This window comes from Chamaea fasciata, unplaced genomic scaffold (genome assembly GCF_029207755.1).
Source record: "Chamaea fasciata isolate MVZ Bird 193981 ecotype frontalis unplaced genomic scaffold, bChaFas1.0.hap1 SCAF_1, whole genome shotgun sequence".
Lineage (NCBI taxonomy): Eukaryota > Metazoa > Chordata > Aves > Passeriformes > Sylviidae > Chamaea > Chamaea fasciata.
The window spans coordinates 84,559,201-84,582,139 of record NW_027094086.1 but is presented as its reverse complement, the minus strand read 5'-3'; the positions used below and the strand labels follow the sequence as shown (position 1 = coordinate 84,582,139).

Sequence of the window (22,939 nt, the reverse complement as noted above, 5' to 3'; positions counted from 1 at the left end):
TTATATTAATTTTTTAAAAACTGAGACTACAGTATTTAATAAAATAAATGAGGTTGCTTTCCCTACCATTATTTTATTAACATTTCTCACATTACTACTTGCTTGTTGACCTTCTCATTTATCAGAAAATCAGTCTCCAAAGGCAAAATGCGACTAAGGGGTGGAACAAAAGAAAATTACTCAGTTGTGCTCAGCTTTACTAAAACCTCACAACATCTTTGGTCTACCTTATCTATCTTCAAATCCTACTAAGTACTTGCTGATCCAAAAAATAATCGTACAAGGTAACACTGTTAGCGCTACTTTTTGTCCATACCAGCAATTTCTTGAAAACAGAACTCTCTGTCTTTTAGAGTATTTGATATTCCATATGCAAAGCAGATTTGGTTGTGAAAAACAAGCCACATTGCAATATTTATTTGGGATTATGTTTGAGATAATTTAAGAAAAAAAAATAGGATTTCAATATTTTCAAGATGTGTAAGAATTACAAGGAAAGCCTATTATTTTTCCTAGCATTTAATGAAAACTCAGCTTAAGAAGGTGAAAGAATGCCAATAATGGTTCTTAGAACCTTTTCCTATGAGTACCACCACATTCTCCAGGTTTTCTGCTAAATTCTTTAATACTTTTGTTGTTGAACCTAGTTAGCTTTGGCCAAAGGGGTCAATGACCAGTATGGATAACCAGCAGAGTGGTAAATGAAAAACCTATTTGGGATGGTTTCCTGGGCACTGTTGCTGTCTTATCCAGACCAGAGCCTCACTAGACAGGACTACGGTAGCCCACAATGAGGTTCGACCTGCAAGCCATTTGATATTTTAAGAGTGTGTCTGTGTGTGTCTATATACAATAAATACATATATATACATAAACGGCAACTATGATAATCTCACTAGTTTGCTGCATTCTCCCAATGGCAAGCAGAACAGAAAGACTCTCTGATTTCCCAAAGTAACAAGTGTCTGGATATTCACATAAATATTACCATCCGACTATTGAATAAGGCATCACAAAATCAAGGTTTTTTCTGTTTTTACAGTTTGCAAGTCATCTTAAAATTAACTCCAGTTTAACACTTCTCTTTCTTTCATTTGTGTTCTAAGCAATTTGATAAAATGCCTTCAATTCCTGTAAGATACAGTTGGTGATACCTTTTGCAAATAAACCACATCAATCAGCTAGCCTGTTCTAGCTTGTGACCAACACAACACAGATTTTGGGCTCATTATACAATTTTAGTACAGACTGAACACTGAGAAACAATATTTTTAGTATTAAATTCAACCATGTATGCACATAAATATTTTCTTTTATACTGTACTTAGTAAATGGAAGGCATCTTTACCTGACAGAGCATCTTGTGCCTCAAAAAATGTGCTGAGACCTCCTTTCACATAAGCTAGACTCCCTTCATTTTTCTTATTGGCTTGTTTCTTCAAATTCACAACAGCCATTTTGAGCTGATCAAAACTGAAAACAAACAAGAAAACCTCAGAGATATTCAAACAATAAGGTCAGCTAATAAATAAACAGAACAAACTACTTGGAAAATAAAGCCACTTACTTCCAGAACAGCTAGTAAGGGTGAAGTAATTGCTAATGAGTGTGCTTTTCAATAATGAGAGTTTATTCTTAGTCCAAAGATCTCAATTTTTTACTTTCAACCCTAAACAGAGAATCCCTATCACTTGTGATGGAAGAGATTTCTTTATAACACAAAGTAGTCGTTTCTTCTAAATATGCAACATTGCTCTTACTTAACTGAACTATATTAAACAGGTGACAGTAGAATTCACTACACCTAGTACACGGCAGATTAACTACTGAGATATTAGAAGTGTCTTTAATAATGGCATTTGTTTAACTCTGCAGCTTTACTCATAATTCTTTCTCACTTTTGTTTCTGAATACATTTAATATTTTTATGTTTGTTTGGACATATAGTTCAGAATTGAATACAATATTAGTATTAGCAAAATAAAGAAAAGCTTAACAGATTCCTGCTTTATGAAGGTATGGCTTTTATAAGCAATCTGCTGAAATATTTTTGAAAGACATTTCAAGGGCAATATTAACTGCCAACTCATCATTGTTGTTGGTATGATAGCTTTCTTCTTATCTTAGTTTCCTAGTATTTCTCAGTTTTACCAATTTACATTTGATTTCACTTTTTTACTTTTTGCAAGCAACTGCAATTAATTGAGAAGTCTTATGCTGTGAATAAATCTTCATTAATTGTAGATAATTTTTTTGGTTGACGATGATTAATATGATCTCAGTAGTTATATTACTTGATTAACTATAAAACCACCACCATGAACAAGCTCAGAAATACAAACATAACAAATGATTTTCATTCTGATGTCTTCCTAGCTGCAGGCCAAAGCAATCTCCCTAATACAACAAAAACCCAACCCAAAACCTTTGCTACACCTCTGTGAGGTGAGGGATCAATGAAGTAGAAAACTAAGACATAAGACAATTCCATCAACATTCGGCCCATTTTAAAAAAATCTGGTACAAAAAGACACATTAAGATAACAAACCAGATTTCAGCTCAGGCAATGAGTAGGCTATCACCACCTGCTGGGAGACAAAGCACACTGGTGCACGTAGAAGTGCTTTTCTTTTTATACTGATGATGTCACATTTTGCCTAATTTTCTGTTTCCATCTGCTGGACAGAAATAACATTACTCATTACTTAGATTGGTCCACTTACCAGCAGCATTTCAAAATAACAAAAATCTGTACAGTTCTCCTTTTAAGCACTGTTTCATATTATCAGATGATCCAACAGTGTGTCAAGTAGTTTATTTCTATTCAATAGGATCTTTCCAGATTAAAAGAATTAGTAAAAAGGATGCTACACTGATTTCTTAAAAGAATGTCCTTTAAAGAAAAAACAGACATAAGCTAACCAAAATGTCAGCGCACCACACATTTACCATTTCCAATAGCTAAGGTTATGAGAGAACAAGAACTAAACCATTGCTGTGTTTCCAGAAAAACAGCATGAATTATATGGGACAGATATTTAAACAATTCCAGAATATTTTTAAGACTACACATTTTGAATTGGGAAGAAAAAGAAAACAAACCAAAATAGTTTTGTTGCTTCTTTATTCAAAGAGATATTTAGAGTTAGATTCAAAACATGACTGGATTCACCCTACACTTTGAGCATTTATTCCTGTTGAGTTTTACACTGCTCTTGGACCTTCAATACTAAGATTTGGATTTTATAAAACAATATAAATTGAGTTAATATACAAAAACCCCTCCAGATTTCATTTAAAAGTGCAAATTAACACTTTATTGCATTGGATGGAGGAGATCATTACTTGAGACTGTAGACATGCAAAGACACAAATCGATGGAATCTTTTTCAGCAAGAAGGATGAGATACTTAAGCTGATACTAGACAAAGTGTTAAAAAAGTGTTTTTCTTTTCTAAAAGCCCCTAACTCATTCAAGCTGTGTAACCATCAATATTTATTCACTCCTGAGCCTGTGGCTCAGCTCTCACATCTTTCTTAAAGCAGTGGCCATAGCTGGGCAGAGGACTTAAACTGCAACTTTAACAATGCCAAGCAGAATAATTATCTCTGTATCTTACCTAACACATTGCTGCTGAAACACCCCAGAAGATGACTGCACTCGACAGTCAACTTTGACAAACACTGGATTGTCTTCTCTATGACTGCTTTCAAATCCCAGGTGTGTACTCTCCTGCTTGCCTTCTCCACACCTCTTTGAGTCTTGAATACAATAATTTCACAACTGCTACAGCCACAGCTGCCACAGGTTATCACATCCCCTGCCTTGCCCTCAAGAATCAGATTCAGAAGAGTGGCACCCCTGAAGGCCCACACCGCAGCCATGTTAGAAGTCTTGTACAAGAACCAGGGTCTGCTCTCTGGAAATTTTCCCAAGTTGCTTAAGGAAGATTTTATTCACTTCCTCATGCCACTGCAATGTCACCCATTCCAGACTCCTGAACAAGAGCTCAACCATCCTGCTCCATGGGGCCCATATATTTATTCCAGCTGTTCTTCATGTGAAAGTCAAGTCCCTCTCTTCTTTCCTGGGTATCTTTGTCAGGTGGCCTCTTGCTATCCATCCCAAAATACTAGGTACATGAGCTATCCCACTTTATTCCAGTGGTATGTTTGTCTAATTCCACACAGAGTTCTGTCTCTTACCTGTTTCTCAGACAGCACGTAAGTGTGTAAAGGCACTTGAGGTTAGACACTTCCAGCTAGTTTTGTAACTTCCTACAACATTCTTAATGCCATCACTGAACTCACAGGTAGTACTCTGTGCCTTCATTTAACTGCAGGCTGTTATCACCATCCCCTGATACTCCAAATTTGAAGTTTTTGACACCAAAGTGCAAACCTGCTTGCAAAGATGCTCCCACACTCCCACCCCACTTTACCAGATGAATTCCATTTCTCACTAGCAGTCTTTGCTCTTTAGTCATGGATCTGGCTACAGAAGTAAAAAGTGCTGCTTTTGAAACCAGGGGTACAGCCATCTGTGAATCTACAGGATGCATCCCTAATACTTGAAGCTTTCCCCCTCACACGTAAATCAAAGGGAAAGCCTAGGCTCCCACATTCTTCACTGTTTTCCCCAGTTTGCAATCACTCGTGATCCGTTCTACATCTCTCTGGGCAGTGTCACTGGTGCCCACATGGATGAACAAAGTGGAAACAGTCCAAGGGCCAAGCATAGAGAAAATTTTTATGAACACCTACATCAAAAGCTATTTACTCTTCATCACTTTATTATCCCCTCAATTTTTTTAAAAAAACTTGATGATCCCCAAAGTTGTCAGATTCTGACAGAATTCATTTGGAATAACTCCACTTAGTTACTTGATTTCAAAAGATGCTGTCACTATACATGTATTAGGTAATAACGTTCTCTTGCTGTTTTGGCCATCATTTTGAGAGGAAATTTAAGTATTTCCCAAGCAGAGTAATGGTTATTTCTGGAGCTTCAAAAACCAAATATCCTCCCACCCCTGAAATCAAGAAGCAACCCATACCTTTTTCTATCAGCAGGAAACAAAACTAAAACAGTTTGTAAAGTGGTATTTCTCTTTAAAATAGCAATCAGAGTATCTAGCTGAAAACAACAAAAAAAGCTCATCTTCTCTATTAAAAATGGCTTCCAGTATTATGTGAACACAAGCAGATAAAAGGTTTGGAACTCAGTTATACACGCAAAAATATATTTATACAATATATTCATGTAAGTACATACTACCAACTGTATTTCTGAACAAAGATCTTAAGGGTCAAGATTTTAAGGGATTTACCTCAAAGATCCTACGTGCTTGTCAAACTTCTGCTACTATAGCATTTTCCACAAGTGTAAACTACAACCTAATTGATACTAACAATTTTACTAATCTGTTCAGTGTCCATAACCTTGTCTCTGTTCATGACTTAACACCTGGAGTTTCCACTCAAGGCTGCACTAACTTATGATTCCTAAGGTTTGAAGAAAGACAGCTTACATCTGACATTGGGGGATGGGGATAAAAGAAAAAAAAAACCCATCATAAATTGGGTTTGGTTAAAAACAAGATCTTTCTCAGAAGCAGATAAGCAAACTGGTTGATTCAAGTTTCAGGCCAGGCAGAAACAACAGAGATAATTGTGACTACAGTTCTATTCTGTAAATGCAAACCACCATTGACACATCTACTGCATAATGAACTACCATCAGGGACTTGCATTTAAAACGATTACTTATATGATAGCAACAAACCTTGTTGTTGAATGATTCTCAATCAGGTACCAGGCAGCAGAAAAGTTTTCACTTGTGAAATCAGCGCTCATCCCAGGAAACAGCGACTCTAAATCTTTTTGAGGAAATCTGCCCCTGAAAAATAAAAACTCATTTGTTCAGTGAAACATAGTCTTGCCAAGAGTTTACAATTACAACAGCCACAAAAATCCCCAAACTAACAACGAACACCAAATCATTTCCCTGTAAGATGGGAACATTAACTTGTAACTCACCTTGAAATTAAATCCGCTATTACAGACACATATAACATGAGACTGAAATCTATTCCAAGTAAAATTAATTTTACCATTTTGATTTCACTATTACACATCAGACAGAAAAGTTGTCTGAAGAAAATGCTTCTATTTAATTTTAAAATGGCAGGACATCAGAAATTTGACAGCTTGTAAATGATCTCACACAATTATTGTCTATTAATTCCTGAGCAGCAGAAGTCACATTGACACATGAAAGGGAGATACACAGAATATACTTCAATTACATACAAACACTGAAAAAAGTACAATATTGAGTTAAAGTAATTCTCTTGCAAAGCAGAACACACTGATCTGTCTGTTCACTGTACACAAAACAAAGTAAAAACAGGCTTATCTCAAGTGACAGTCAGCAGATTCTGTTAGTTTTTATTCAGTCTTACAAGTGCATGAAGACACCATGCAAGCCAATTCCTTGTGGAAACAGATTCTCTACAACAACATTTTTAAAACTAGAAGTAGTTTCTAAGATACTTATCCAGAAAATGTATTCCACTCACTTTAAGTCTGCTTAATAAAACTATCTACAGCACTTTTTGATGATAACATGACAACCTTCGTCCCTCAGTCTGGACATACACTTAACACTTGGCCATATTTATTCCACCATGCACTCAATACATCACCAGGTGCACTCCTTCCTCTCATCTTCACCACCAGCTTCATCCCTTCTTCAGAGACTAATTGTGACAAACAAATTCACTTTGGGTCAGCCCCAAATGGGTCAATCAGTTGGACAAGATGGACCTATGTCCCTTTCAACTGAAATACTCTAATCTATTCCAAAAATTTACCATTTCATTTTTGGATCACAAACATCCAACTCAAAAGACAATGAAGTCCCTCCCTGATGCTCACAAGTTAGGTGAGCTTTGCTATACAAATGAAAATCTGCCATACTTTGCATTTGAGAGGAAACTTGGGTGGGAATATCAATCCAGAGTCAGTTATAAGAATTGCATTTAACACAAATGGAAAGTCATTTAAATGGATACAAAAGCAGTGATTTGTTAGTTTTAGTTTTTGCCATAATCTAAACAATGTTTCAAGATAGTTAAAGCCATTTTTATTCCAAAAAGCAAACAGCAGATTAAGTGAAACAAATCTAAAGGCGGACACATTAAAAAGTACAATTAAATAGAGAGGAGTCGTTTCCTGGAAGTTTCTTTTCATATCCAAATGGCCATTAGCACAGGCAGGTACAAAGGATCTACGTACATAATGACATGGTGCAGAAGTCTTTCATCAGTAGCACCTGATTACAGCAGGGGCATGAAACAATACTTTTTAAAAACCAGAAAAAAGTCAAATGAGATTCAAGGAAAAGTGATGACAGAAATGAAAAGTAGAGATACAGGGAAAATAGTGTGAGAAACAAACGCAGCAAGAAAAAATGAGGGTCCCAACATTTGTCTGTGTTCAATGAAAAAGTGATGATGTTAAAATAAAACTTTTAAGCCTAAGTAGTGAGATTCAGGATTTTTAATGACCTTGAATTTCATGAATGACAGTAAGCAGAAAATGCTGATGGATGTAAGAAGACATTCAATTTATTCTTCATTTAAAGATGATTTAAGATACTTTATTTTGCCCTCAAATTAGTCAAGTGCCCCGTAGGAACATGAACTTGAAGGGTACTTGAAGGGTAGTACTTCCTGTGTGATACACAGTACAACTGTACAAAAAAGCATTTATATTAGATCCACACATAGAGACATCTTTGTGGACAGCTGCATTTTTAATGCTAAAAAAACAAAACCAAGAAAACAAAATTGAGTTTTTGGGAGAGACTTGGACACTCTGTACAAGCATTATTTAAGTAAATGCTATCAATGCAGAAGTGGAATTTCACTCATGTTTTCAGAATTTCCACGTTTGTTCTCCAAAACCAAAAGAGACAGATACAACACAAAAAGCACACACACTCAAATATACCACTACCAAATGCTACTCATTACTGGAGGTTTATAAGGGATATGCATGACAATTTAAGCTTATACATGAGCTATACAATTCCTAGAGGGAAAAACAAAACTATTTTTTAACATATATATAGAAAGACCAAGATAGACTCGCAATCAATTACTGCAAAAGAATCTTGTCTACAGACAAAGGGACACGAAGGATTTTTTTTTAGTTTGATGTTTGACTGCCTTGAGAAGTTATTAGGAGGTTTGTTTTTTTTTTTTCCCCAGCAGATATATTAGTGTAGAACCATAAATTCACAATGCTTTTATCTGCGCAGACATACTTTAGACATAGTCACAACAGACTAGAAACATGAACGTGAACGTGTGAGGTATGTTAACAATATGTTATACTCTATGGTTTAGTATCTTTATTTTTATCGTATTTTTCCCAGTAGTTTTCCCACTAACAGATATGCTACAGCTTGCTACATCCAGACTTGCTACAGCTGTCTTCAAAACAAAATGCACACTAAAATGCTCAAACTGAAAGCAACTGTATTTCTAGAATGTCTGGCCAGATGCATCTAAAAAGAGACTGACTCAACATACACACAAGTTTGTTTCATTAATTTCCACAAGTAAATTAAATAAGTCAGTTTTTGGAAGTTGTTCTCATTAAAACTTGCTTACCATTTACTAATAAACAAGCCCATATGTGACTTGAGAAAGTATTTCTGGTTTATTCCTTTCAACATTATGGGGTGAAGATAAACCAGTAGCAAAAGCTTAGATCACGATGATATGCAGTTAAACTGTAAATCATTTCTCTGTTGATTTGCTCATTATACAAGAATCACTACATGAAGAATACTTAATCATTTTTAAAAAGTAATCACTTTTTAATAATGTAAAAGAAACTGGGAACCACAAATTGAACCCAGAAAACCTCAGAAAAAGAAGAGTGAAGCTTAGCACACTTGACAACCCTAAGTATTACTCTACTTTACAATTTCAGCAAAGGTACACATACTGGATTTGTATACTAGTACTTTCTGCAAGGCACACCATTTTACCTAGAATAGAACTAGATCTGGTACTGGACCTGTAGTTAACATTTTAAAATAGTCTTATTTGTGCTTCAGCAACAATTTTAAATACAAAAGAAATTGAGATTTCACACAGTGGTTATATTAATGAGAAGTATAATAAAAAATTCATTTGGTTACAAGCCACTATACACTTTCACTTCCCTCAAACACATTTTGAATATAGTTAATAGAGTCATACAACATTAGATGTAGTGGTCCTTGCTTCCATGTAAAGGTCATGCACATTTACTTTGGATTCAATATATGTGGAATACAATCAATTCACTTGTGCCACAAGTGCCCATCAACAGAAGTTCCTCCTTGCACTATGCCAAACTTCAGGTTCTTTATAGCCCAATACAAATAAACCTAATTTAACAGCATAGGACACATGGGCTCTTACAAATTCTACTACAGAACTTGTGCCCATACACAGCATTTATATTTTCCAGAGATTAGTTGGAAATCTCAATGGGTAAATCAAGCAGCCACAACCAGGTAAGAGCAGTAGAACACAACAGATACTAATTAACAAAGCCTGACACAGTTTAGGAAGTAGTAATTTTTCTATGAAAATTGTTTTGCTCCCAAAATTTTACTTAGAGTAAAAATTTCAGCATATATGACAATATTTGCAGATTAAAGGTGCGTCCCAAGGGATGATACAGCCACCAAAAGGTAACTTGAAACTCAGTTCTACAGGAGTTAACAAAAGGTCAAAAGGAGCAACTTTAAATAAACACAGATTCTGAATAGCAACCAGCATAAACAAGCTCCAGCTAGAGCTGCTGTACACTCCCCGCTCTGTCTGGTACCAGTCAGACTTCTTGAAGCTGGCTTTGTACCAGCTGTACTGTGTTAATAATGCATGCAAAAAGACCAGCATAAGGGACACTGGTGTAGACTAAACACGACAAAACAGAAGGTGTTAACAAAGGTCTCTCCAACAGCAACAAGACAAGGGTGTACTCTGGCAATTCCACCCTAGTAACATTGGGTTCATTAGAACTATGAAAACAAAGTGGCAACTGTATTTTAGAACTGGCAGAATGTGGTAAGAGAAATCTACTAAGAGATTATAGGCTGGTAGCTGCAGCTGATGCATCAACCTAACAAGCAGGGTTACTTTACTTTTTAATGTCATAAAGCCAGGACTATACTGAAGTGCAGCTTTCAGAATTTTTTCATCTGCATCTCTATGATGAAGTTTCCACACATCCATCACATTCAATGATGAAATCTACTGCATTTCCATACAAGCCATTTAAAATTAAACATCTCAGCCTCCAGGAAGTTTTTTCTTATCCCGTGGTAGCATGCTGATGTTTACCATTAGGTGGCAGCGTAAGATCATCTGTTTCCTTCTCCCAGATGAACTGTTTTGGAAGCTGGCGTGGGAAGAGGGAAGCATCTGTATTGAGTGGGTGGTTACAGAAGTACATGGAATGTACTTAGCATGTCAGCCTTTGCTTTCATGTACAAGACAGATCCAACAGAGTGACCTCTGCTACATGCAAAACAACAAACACTATTCAGAAATTTTCTAACCACCACTAGGTCTGACTGATGTTACTGTTTTGCAGAGCATGAATTTTCTTAGCCTGACAGAGTAGTTAGAGGAGTCAGGGAACCTTTGGTTAAACAAGGATTTGTCGAGCAGGAGGAGGAAGAAGTATGTGGTACATCAGAACAAGCAATTCATTCACAAATCTCACGCATATCTAACTTTTTCATCAACATATCTCAACTGGTGTCTATGAGACATAATCTCTCCCAGAACCATGCAAAATTCTGAATGACCTTGTGTTACCAACCTGCTTTTGTAGGGGCTCTAAACTCCAGCTGTTGGATGGTCACTACTGGGATTCCCCAAGGGTCCATAGTGGTGCCGATCTGGTTCAGTGTTTGTATCAATTATCTGGACAATGGGATCGAGTGTACTCTAAATAAGTTTGCAGATGACAACAAGTTGGGTAGAAGTATTGATTTGCTGGAGGGTAGGGAGACTCTACAGAGGGATGTGGACAGGCTGGATTGATGGGCTGAAGCCAGCTGTATGAGGTTCAACAGGGCTGAATCTTGCTTGTGCCACAATAACTCTGGGAGCTACAGGTTGGGGGCAGAGTGGCTGTAAAGCTGCCTGGCAGAAAAGAACCTGGGGGTGCTGGCTGACAGCGTCTGAACACGAGTCAAGGTGTGCCCACATGGGCAAGGCCAAGGGCATCGTGGCCTGTGTCAGCACTTGTGTGACCAGCAGGACCAGGGCAGTGACCGTCCCCCTGTACTCAGCACTGTGAAGCCACACCTTGAGTGCTGTGTGCAGTGCTAGGCCCCTCGACACAGGAAGCAGATTGAGATGGTGGAGCACATCCAAAGAAAGGCAAGGGAGCTGGTGAAGGGTCTAGAGACTAACTTTTGTAAGAAGCGGCTGAGGGAGCTGGGGATGTTTAGCCTAGAGAAAATGAGGCTCAGGGGTGACATGATTACGCTCTACAGCTGACTGGAAGGATGTTGTAGCCAGGTGGGGGACTGTGGAGGCCCAGGGGCCTGCCACCAGGAGAAACATCCCTCTAGATTAGGGTGAGGAAAACCTTCCTCCCATGGGCCTTTGCAGCCACACATTAATATCTCTTAAGCTTCCTTGTAATATTGTGGTTTGTTAAGTTTATGTCACCCTGTTCACCATATATGCACCCCCTCCTAGAATGTTCTTCCTTCCCTTGAACCCCATTGGCTCAGTCTTGCCGCACTACTCCAACCCTGTTAGCCTGTTGGTTCCTCCCAGCTCCTATTTACCACTCTGCACCACTTTTCCCCATCCCTATTGGACCTTGACCATCAGATCTACCCCATTTGTCTCATTTATAACCCTGTGCTCTTGGGCCCCTCCATGTTCTTGTCCCTGGATTTAATTCAAGGATGTTTGTGTCCCTATTCTGCATCCCTGGGCCCCTTCACTATTCCTGTTTGTGTTCCTGAATAAACAGTCTTTGGATAGCAAAACGGGAACCGGTTTCTCAGTGCCATTACAGTTGTGCCTTTGCAATCCTGTACTCCTGGGCTCAGAGAAGCGGAGACGCTCTTTAGGACCCTGTCCCCGTGCAGGCATTGTAACAGGGGACTGCCTCTTCTCTCAAGGAAACAGCAACAGGACAAAAGGACACAGCCTCAGCCTGTGCCAGGTGAAGTTCAGGCTGGACATCAGGAAGAGTTTCTTCACTGAAAGGGTCATCAGGCATTGGAACGGGCTGCCCATGGGAGGCGGTAGAGTCACTGTCCATGGAGGTGTTCAAGAAGTGACTGAACATGGCACTCGGGGATACAGTTCCGTTAACAAGACAAGGATTGGTCAAAAGTTGGACTCAATGACTTTGAAAATCTTCTTCAACTGTAACAATTCTGTGATTCTATTCTATGATTCAATGTTTCTGTAAGGGGTCCTGGCTACATCTGCCTAACACCACAGCCAGGAATACTCCCTGTGGAGGAAGGCGGCACAAACCTCCTCTGAACTGAAAGCAGGCATAAAGACAGTGATAGGATACTAAACCTTTGTATCAGTCTTTACCCCATAGTAAAAATTAAAAACTTGAACTCGAAGATTAAGTGTTTTAAATACCTATTTTTTGGTGGCAAGTGAGTATCTCACAGCATACACACAATAGGCACTAAGTTATATCAACACCAAAAAACTCTTATTTGATTGGATCTGCTCTGTGTTTTAGAAGATGAATGAACAACTTCTGGGAAGGGAGGAGAACAAACATGTGCAAACACTCTTCTGCAAATACATTTTTGACTTCAAGGGTCACCACCACCAAAAACACAAGAACCAGGAAGTATAAATTTCATTACAATATAAGTGATTTTATTAGAAAGTGAGATTCTTAATTACATGACACAGAAATTGCAATTAATTTTTGGAAAATGTGAAGAACTTATCAGCCAGCAATTATGTATACTTACTACTTGCTAAACCTGCAGGCTGAAGGATGATGGCCTGAACATTACATATACATGTAGAGTTTAAATATCTTGAATATACAAGTAAAATTTAAAATATCTTGATTATGTAAAATAGCTTGATTACGTAAAAAAACAGCCAGGAGGATGACTGTATATACTTAGTTGCCTTTATTGCATCCTTGCAACATTTGAATATGAAAAGAATCCCAGTGCATATTTTGAGTATATATATGTTACTCCTACAATATACCTATAGGCAATATTCTAATTATTGATAGAATGTCAGACCCACTATTACATATTTTCCTTAATTCACAGTTCAACCTTTTTGTTCACTTAAATCTCAGTCACTCCCAATTAAACTCCAATCTTCTGAGTCTGAATAACTTTTTTTTGTCCCTGTGCATGCCTAATAATTTAGCAAACTGATGTGATGAAGCCCTTGTTTTCATTACTTACAAGGTCTTTTTTCTCCAATTTCAAGGTCTCATTTGCAGCACTTTGAAAACATCCACCTGAATGGTTCAAAAGCTACAATTAATTTTTTAATGTATTTTAATTTGACATAGTACCATAAAAAAAATTAAGAAAGCCACAAAAAGAACCTTTAAAACCAAGCATAACCCATATAAAAAATTAAAAACAACAAAACCTCTCCAAAAAACAACTAAATCGTTCCCATGCTGCAGTATATTATTTTCCGTATCACACGCTAATGCCTGATAACCACTTTCTACAGGAAAGGCTTCTTTCTCTTTCAGTCTGTAGTCTAATCACCTTCCTCTGCCTTCTCTTCAGTGTGCTTCTATATAGTTCATTCCTATTCAATTTTATCACATCTGCTTTTCACTGCTTTTTTCCCTGAACTTCTCGATTAATGTTTCTTTTGATTACCACTGTTTGCATAACCAACACAAGGCACTCCTTTCCTTCCTTGTCCACCATCAGGCTGCAAGGGTGGTAAATCCCAAGAAGTCAGACCAATGCCAAATGCTTCAGCTTCAAAATTCAAATATACCCCAATTTGCACATGTTTAAAGAAAAAGTTTAAAGAAACCAAAGGTATGAATAAAAGAGAGAGAGCCATAATGTTGCAGATCTTATCTGCATACACAACAGTATTATTAGGATCATTTTAGGATGTCTTATTTTAAAGCATCCTAACAATTTTTATTACTTCTAATGAATAATATTCCCATACCTAGTAATGGTTAGTAATTTCCTGCTTTTTCTTTCTTAGTTTACAATTGCCTTTTTTCACTACCTTTTGCAACTTCTCAATACTTACCCATTCCATATGTGAAGTATTTGCGAACATGTGAGTTTAGCTGAACTATATGGTATTAAAGATTATTTTATAGAAATAAACCTCACATTGCTCCAATTTATCAAGAAAATGATGAAAAATTTTTCACTGAGAAGGCATTCTTTAGTTAAACCCAGAATGTTCATCTATAGTCAGAACTGTGCTGTCAACACACATAGCATGACGGTAGGCTAGGCTTTTCCCCTTTTCCCTCTGCACAACATAGCCCCTCAACTCCTCCACACAACTACTTGTTATACTGATTAGTGTTACGTCTCTCAAACTGGAGCTTGCCACAATCTTCCTGCTTGTCCTGCAATGCATTTGGGAGACCAAGAACAATGAACTAGGCTTGATATGCTTCCCCAAAGATTTCCTAATTCTCTCCCTCTACAAAAGGCTATTTCCTAGCTGTAACTACATGTTTCTGATTTATGTCTTTCAAACACAACTTCAGGTTTCAGTAACCCATTTTCTAATGCTTTGAGAAAAAAACATTTAAAATACAACATGGCTGGGTTTCTATTTAACAAACATCCAAATAGATAACTCTAAATTAAGCAAATTCTAAACTAATGCAGCTTAAGTTTCTAAATGATAATTCTTAATCTATCATATGGACCATGTCTTAACTATAAGTAGAGACTCAAGAGAATCAGCTAACAAAGGACTCACTCCAAGTTGCTGGGCAGAACAGTGGTACAAAGGATTGTTACAGGGTTTTTAATTTACAAGCAGGGGAAGAAGAGTGACAGAAAGTCTTCCAGTAATACACTGGAATGCTGTCAATAGTACGAAGGTCCAATTTTTGTTGGGGATTGGAAAACTGCGGAACTTGAAAGAATTACCTGACAGAAGTTACACCAAAGGCTAAAGAAAAATACTTAAAAGAGACAAAATCTCCAGATTATTAAAAAAATTGGGTTAGTACTTTGAAAAGAAATAAAAATATATATTCAAGCTAGGAAAGAAACGAACAGCCAGAGGCTAGAAGGTGGCATGGATCCACTAGAGATCCCATACGTATTTTGCAAAAGTGCAGCTTTCTCATCAGAACAAGGTAACAAGGGACGCTGCAGATTTTTGCAATGCACTCCCCCTCACAAACAAGAGTATTTAGCAGATAAGACCTTAGTAATAGTTTAATTTTAAATAGCCTTTTGTTTGGTAGAGCTGGCATCTTGATTGAGAGCAGTATTTCTGATGCTATTTCGAAGAGTTAGGCAGGTTTAAAGAGTGTCCTATTTAAAGGCCCCTAATTCTATTTATCATTCACTATAAAGTTACCGTTTCAGACAAAAAGAAGTCATAAATTCCACCATACTTAAGAACTAAAGTAAAAGAAAAGAAGACGACCGTGGGCTGGAAAACAGTATTAGTATTTCAATAAAATAAACTAGCTGATGTGGCATAATAAATCACATTTTACGGTGCAATTTTAGCAAGAGATAGCAATCTAATATCCTTAAAAGCCCCATGAAACTCAAATGCAACAGTAGGTATTCCACAACTACAATGTATAAATTTGAAGCCTTAAGTTATTTACCAATCCTCAAAATCTAAACATCACTGATGTTCAATATATCAGGGTTTTAGATTATCTACAGTTCTAATTGATGATCCAAAATAGAGGATTATGAAGCAGGATACGATGTGCACTAACAACTCTGAGTATCAAACAGAATACTAGCAGCTAATAGCTGTATGGGTTTTTAAATCTTTCCCTGCCCTGCAAACCATTAAACTTTCCTGGAATTCACACAGACACATATAGAGAAAACCACTAAAAAAGTGGATTAAAGGCATTTGGTACTCACTTGTCTATCTCAATACCAAGCGGATTAGCTGGACGTAAGGACAAGGGGGGAATCCCTTTGTTCCTGTCAGTGCGCATGTCATAATAGTTCATTTCATCCACCCAGACAGCAGACTGATCCAAGATACCTAGGGAAAACAAAGCACAGATCCTTAAAATAACAAGGGCAGTCCAGCACCATCAACTTCTAACATACTGAATTAATTTGAAAAATCCTGATAAATATAAAATGCATGCCTAGGTAATATATTGAAAGATACATGGCAAAACAACCTGGATGCAATTATGCTAAATTATTTTATTATAGCTGCTGAAAAGGTATTCATAGCTGGGCATCAAACATTACCCTCTTGCAGAGTGCACAGTTTCTTGTACATCAGGAGCAATTTCCTGACCACAAAGTATTAGTATTTTCATTCCTGCAAGTATTTTGGTATCTATCCAATCCTTGTTATCTGCTACTTTCAAAAGAGCAATTAATTGAAAGTCTTCTCATTTGCGTATTTTAGGGAAGATTCCTTTTCTGTCCCACTTGCTATCTAAAAGGTAACTGAACTTTGGCCACACAGCAAGATAAATTACTTCAAGGACACAGAACTGACTTTACTTCCAATGCCTTAGCCCAGGCAATGCATTAAGGTGAGACACAATGTGTTCTGGAATGTCAGCTGAAAATGGAGCCTGCCATACCCTTGCCTTGTCCTACTTTAACACACCCATCTGATACTAAACACCAGAAATTACTCCATCCCCACACTTCCCTATATTTTCAAATATGAATTCTCCTCTCTCATCACCAAAAGCTCCACTGTGTAACATTTGCACTTGCACATTTCACCTTTCTGTTATTAAGATATTAGTGCAGCTTGGGAGAAGTTCCATGTTATTTAACTGTCACTGAAGGGCTGAGAGTAAAAGCCTACAACAGTTCTTGTGGGAACTCCTGTGTTAAGAAAGACAACTATCCAGCTTCATGAATGAGGGGTTCTGAAAGAAACATTTTCAATCCACAGGGTATTTAGACTGGATTCTAGGTTAAGGAGAGGTCCTAGACTGCTTGGCAAAATAATTTCAATGGTTAAGTATCTCATGAGAAATACTTAAGACTTTTTGTCTTGCAGGATGGTTTGAATTATAAATAAGAAATGGCACTGAGGACTCAACTTACTTTAAAGCATTAACTGTCAGCTCAGGATTTAGGCGTAAAGCTCATGAGGTAGTCCAGATTTTGTATTTATCTAGTACATTTAAGAGTAATTACTGGATCTGTTACAAAGTTTTTTAAAATTTTAGAAATTTAGGGCTATTCTTTAAAGAAAAATAAAGGGCTACTTTTCATTCATCACTGGGGGTTTTATCAAGATTTTGAGAAAGGAATAATTTTACATATACCTTGATTTTCTCTCTCTCTTGGCACATTTTATTGATATACTCTGCATTTTCTAAACAACTGAAAATTGTCCTGAGGTGGATCCATTCCAAACATATATTTTATGCAAAGAGGCATTCAGTCATATATTTGCTCAGCAAAGGAAATAGATGTGGATTTGAACAAAATATATACCTATTTTTTCAGGTTTAAGCAGTTTGAAGGAAACAGTTGAAGTTCCTTTGCCACCAGACTTCGTAGTAACAATAATGTCTCCCTTGTCATTTTTAGCCTGTCCAACTCGACATACAATTTTACTGGCAGACATCCATTCTGCAGTGAGGAGACAGTTGTGCCCACAGATTGTTAAACCTGGGAAAAAGAAAAAAAAAGAAATATACTACAGTGAATAGAAGTTTCTTTTGAAATTCTGCAATGCAAATTCATTTATTACATGTTTTACATAAATATATAACACTTCACCACTCCCCTACAGTCAATTACAGCCAAGGAGTCACAAATACATTTTTCAGATGTTTCCTAGGTGACTTCAGGTATTTTGTCCCAGTGACAATTCATGAGACACAAACAGTGCTGTTTGAAACTTATTTAATCTCTTCCACCACTTTTGGGCTACTGCAACTTTTCCTTCACATAGTACAACAGATTTTCTGTCTGCAAGACACTTGAGAACTGCTGTTCAGTATTGTATTTCCGTGGAACTTCCTTTAAAAGTTGAATGCAGCAAATCTTTCACAGGTTTAGTCTATATGACTTTGCACAGAAAAAAAGACACTCTAAAATATTTACAATGAACAATGTCTCTTCAACCTTATTTGTTTAACATTGTTTATGTGGACCCAGAAGGCTGTTTTGGCTGAAGTAGTATTAATCGATAAATATTCCATCCCAATCTCTTGTGTAAAAAATCCACAATTAAAGACTGATTCTGATGAACAAACTGTGCTCATTATATGAAAAAATAATCATGTAATGCTCATCTATTCCCTCTTCTACACTTTCTCACAAGAAGAATGACAAAATATGAAATACAAGAAGGTCTTTTCTCATAGGAAGATACTGACAAGCTTTAGTGTTCAAGAACACCTCTTAGGACTTAAAAGAGTCAAGGTGCACCTTTAACATAAGGTCCAGGGCTTCCTGAGATTACACATTAAATTGGTCTGATCAACCAAACCAATCACCAACTGACCACCAACCAACAGACTGGTTCTGGTCAGATCAGGACTCTGGATGCTGGAATAGACGGATTGTTTTCTAAGACCTAGAAGAACAATTTCCATATTCGTAGCTGGAGTTCTGCTGTCCTGGAAAACTGGCAAGATCCTAACTGCTCAAGTATCAGTTTGGAGAACAACTTCACAAGGTTCTTCTTAAATAACACCCTTAGCTAGAAACATTTTGCCTTATGTCCAAAAGAACAAGGCTGTACTAGTGTGTTGGCTGTACTGGAGTACAAATTAGTCAGGCAGAGTAGTTCCTCCCCTGTTGGCTTGACTTCTGTTTTTAATTTCTAGAAAGCTTTGACCAATTTAGAAAACACTTAGAGACAGAGGAGGGTCAGCATATGTGGCTTAGTACCAAAGCTTCACACTTATTTTCTCTCACAATTTAAGTCTCTGACATGACACAGCAGACAAATTTGGCAGTTTTCATGACTGTCAGACAAAAAAATGCATTACTCCCTGCCAAAAATTTTCTTGAAAATGAAATCCAAAAAATAAAAAAAATGGAAAGGCACTGAATCTTATTACAACGGAAATTAATTTTACTTGAGAAAGGACAGTAGATTTGTTTCTTAAATATTCTTTCTGAACAAAAGAGAGAGAGTGGGATGGAATAGGATATACAAACAGAAAGACTTAATTTTTTTTTCTTGTTTATTCATAAAATTATGAGCAGGTCAGGTTTTAGTTTCACAGGGAAAAGAAAAAAACCTCATACATTATGATGCATATTGTTATATTATTACATCTCTTACAGTTTTATGCTAGCACCTTCTCTAAAGGAGAAAAGACTGTGACAGGAACTAATTGAAATACTTCGCCAAAACGATTAATAAAGATGTTTTCACTCTGTATTTTTTGAACTCATGGTTAAAGTAAGCAATACTTTTAAAATTCAGTACTAAGCTACAGTAATTTACTAGGGTAAAAAATTTTGAGCAACTGTTTGAAGATCCTTGTATTGAATACTGTATATTCATCAGAGGTTCCAAAAGCTCTCAAGAGAAAAAGATCACAAGGTCCAATACTTTTGAAATGGCAGGAAATGGCCTTTGCCTGTATCTTAAAAATGCAGAAGTCAGTCTCTATCAACATTTTATACACCACATGAAACATAGTAATGGCACAACACAATTCCTAAAACAAAGACAGACAGGTTAGGGGAGAAGTTATGATAGCACAGTTACCACATTTCTTTCTCCAGAAATAGGAAACTTCCCTTTAAATAAAGCCTAATTTGAATCTGTTGCATGATACAAAGATCTCTGAGAACATCATTCTCAGGTTCTAGTTTTTAAGTGCCTTCCTATAAATAGCCATGAGTAATACTCTCTCTTATGGAGACTTTCCGATTTTGGTTAAGCTTATACATGGACAATTTTACAATGTCTAAGAAAATACAGCTACAAATGTCTTAAAAGACAAGCTAAACCTTGAAAACACAAATGTTACAGGTATCTCCTGGATTTGACATTTTGTATCATGAGCTATAGAGTTACAAATAAAAAGTTTATTTGGTTCCAAAGATACAAAGAGATTACTAGAAGACTCTCTCCTAAATGAAACCAAAAGAATGTTCTATTTTGTGAGACTGTGTTTATATATGGAAAAAAAAGTTTCTTGCTTTTCATTTTACCCTAATGCATCTCAAACTTTATAAACTTTATAAAGGCCTCACTCAAACTTGGTTAACTCTCATGCCTACAAAGCCTCACTTTTCCAAGTATTTCCATTCAAGTAACAGGGAATATTTACATGCCTAATTTTGCATTAAAAGAAATCATTTAGGAAATATATGGGACCTGAGTCCCTTACTGGAGAAAGCTGACAACTAAGCTAAGGAAAAAAATAAGGCAATGCATTATTTATTTTTACCTCAAAACATAAAATTATTAGCAACTGTGTGTTACAAATGTTACTCTGAAAGAAATATAAGAAGAAATATTAGCAGTTAGTCAGCTGTAATACAGAGGTACAGTTCAGGACATGTCTTCCTTCCAAGAACATTACACTGATCATTTTGAAGAGGATCACACCAATGAACTAATGAGGCTATTGAAGTGCATCAGCTAACACAAATACACAGAAATATACTCACCCCTAACATCATCAGTTATTTGAGGATTTCTCAATATGGAGTCTATAGCATACAGCAACCTCACCTAGCAGCTCAGGAAAATACAATGTCCGCTTTTGAGAGACAGCAAACTGAAGTGGAGTGGAAAACTGCAGAAGCTTATGCTTGGCCATAAAGTCCATTGTGGTGGCCATGAATGGAATTTGTGAACCTTGGTTTACAGCCATGAAGTGAAATATTTTTTCTAGCAAAGCTAAACAAAATTCCAATGGCCTTCAGAGGAGTCGTGATTCCACAACAAATTAGACAAACTGTCTCAAGCATGACTACTGAAGTACACATATGCATAACTTACAAAAGAAATAAGGGAAATTCCAGTAGTTATAGTTAACTTGGATTTCCAGTAGATTTCACAGTCCTTCTAGAAAGGCTTATGAAAATGAAGCAGTTATAGGATACGAACCTCTAATGGATAAATAGCTCAGCAACATAGAAACACGGTTACAGTAAATGATGTGTTTTGATAGAGTAAAGTTTCCACAGGGTATATGCCAGGATTACTTATGTTCAGTATATTTATAAATGACAAGATAAAGAGGTTATAAAGTTTGCTGAAGATATTCATTTATTCAGAGCGTGAAGACCATAAACCCCAGAAAAATGCAAGTCAGAACTTACTAGACTGAGTGATGCACTATAAAGTAGATATTTTAACATAACAGCTGAAATTCACTGAACAAAGACAAGATGCACAGGCAAAACCTTAAATTCACAGATGGCAGGATCAAATTGACAACTAATCCTCATGCATTTAATCATGGGACTATAGAATGCAGAACAACAAAAACATTAGTTTGATTCTCAGTACGAGTTATACAGAAAACAGAACACTACAGCTGAAATACAAAACAAAAGTGAAAGTACAGTGTTATGCCACAGGGCATTCACATCCTGAACACTGCACACAACACCCACAACTGGTAGCGAAACTAAAAGAGATCCACTGAAGAGCAAGAAGAAAGGCCAAGGATACATGCAGAAAATTTAAATAAGCTAAGACATTTCAGCCTGAAAAGGAAGCCACAGAACAGTAATGAACAAGGTCTGTGACCATGAGAATCAGTGAAAAGATCTTGTTCTCTCCTTCAGCACAACAGCTATGATGATTCTAATGAAATTACCACGTTAAAAATTAAAACAGCAATGAAAAGGGTTCTTCAGATATCATGTAGCTAAATCACTGAACCTGCTTTGTCAAAACTGCAGATACACGAACTGACTTTAATTAAAGGCATAGCAATCCCCAGTGACTTCCCGAATACACTGAAAATGCTTCTGACATGAAAATTTCAATGTGGAAATTCTCAGTTCCTAAGAAGGTAACAAAGGAACATAATATTACGTCTACCCTTTCTAGTACACTTCAAAAAGCATTCACTCTTTGTCTTCATGTTCAGCACAGGATGCTGAGCAGGATTAAGGGTTCATCTAAAAAGGTACAGTCAGTCTGAATAGTTACACATTGGGCAGCATCCCTGAATTCATGGATTCAAGTGCATGTTTGCGTAAACGGCATTCCTCATAACATCCAACACAGACACTATCATGCAAAAGATTTATCTCTAATCATATCCAAACTGTTACCTTCCGCAGTACCAAAAGGGTGCTTTTTCAACTTACCTATGAGGTCTGTAGGTCCAGTCCCCAGATTTTCTCCTCTGATTGTCACTTTAGTCCATGAGATGCCTTCATTGGGAGAGATACCGGTTACAAGTGGGGGCTGCCGTGCTCGAGACATGATGACTCTTCAGTTACTGCAATCTGAGCTGGTTTTATCTGTTCATCAAGAAAGGATAAATTAAAACCCTCCAAATGATATAAATTATTAAAACCATTTAAACATGTTCTTATAAAATAGTAGGGAAATATAAATGTAAATATGGAATATCACTCTAAAAGTCTTTTTTGACACAGTCATAAAACAATAAAGAATAATTATACCTTCTTTGCACTTTTTAAGAAACTAAATATAGCTTTCTGAAAGAAAGAAAAATACATTCAGAAAAATATTAAACCTT

General features: G+C 36.7%; 1 protein-coding gene across 3 annotated transcripts in view; it reads right to left on the bottom strand.

Moving 5' to 3' along the window:
- The window catches only part of EXOC2 (exocyst complex component 2), a 147,950-nt gene that overhangs the window by 90,614 nt on the left and 34,397 nt on the right, over nucleotides 1–22,939 (bottom strand). For all 3 annotated transcript variants that reach the window (XM_066187219.1, XM_066187200.1, XM_066187210.1), the window contains exons 2-6: nucleotides 22,542–22,697; nucleotides 17,733–17,909; nucleotides 16,170–16,296; nucleotides 5,787–5,900; nucleotides 1,349–1,473 (exon numbers count right to left, since the gene is read on the bottom strand). In XM_066187219.1, coding sequence (XP_066043316.1) covers nucleotides 1,349–1,473; nucleotides 5,787–5,900; nucleotides 16,170–16,296; nucleotides 17,733–17,909; nucleotides 22,542–22,659 — 661 coding nt within the window. In that variant the 5' untranslated portion in view covers nucleotides 22,660–22,697. The remainder of the gene's footprint in view (nucleotides 1–1,348; nucleotides 1,474–5,786; nucleotides 5,901–16,169; nucleotides 16,297–17,732; nucleotides 17,910–22,541; nucleotides 22,698–22,939) is intronic.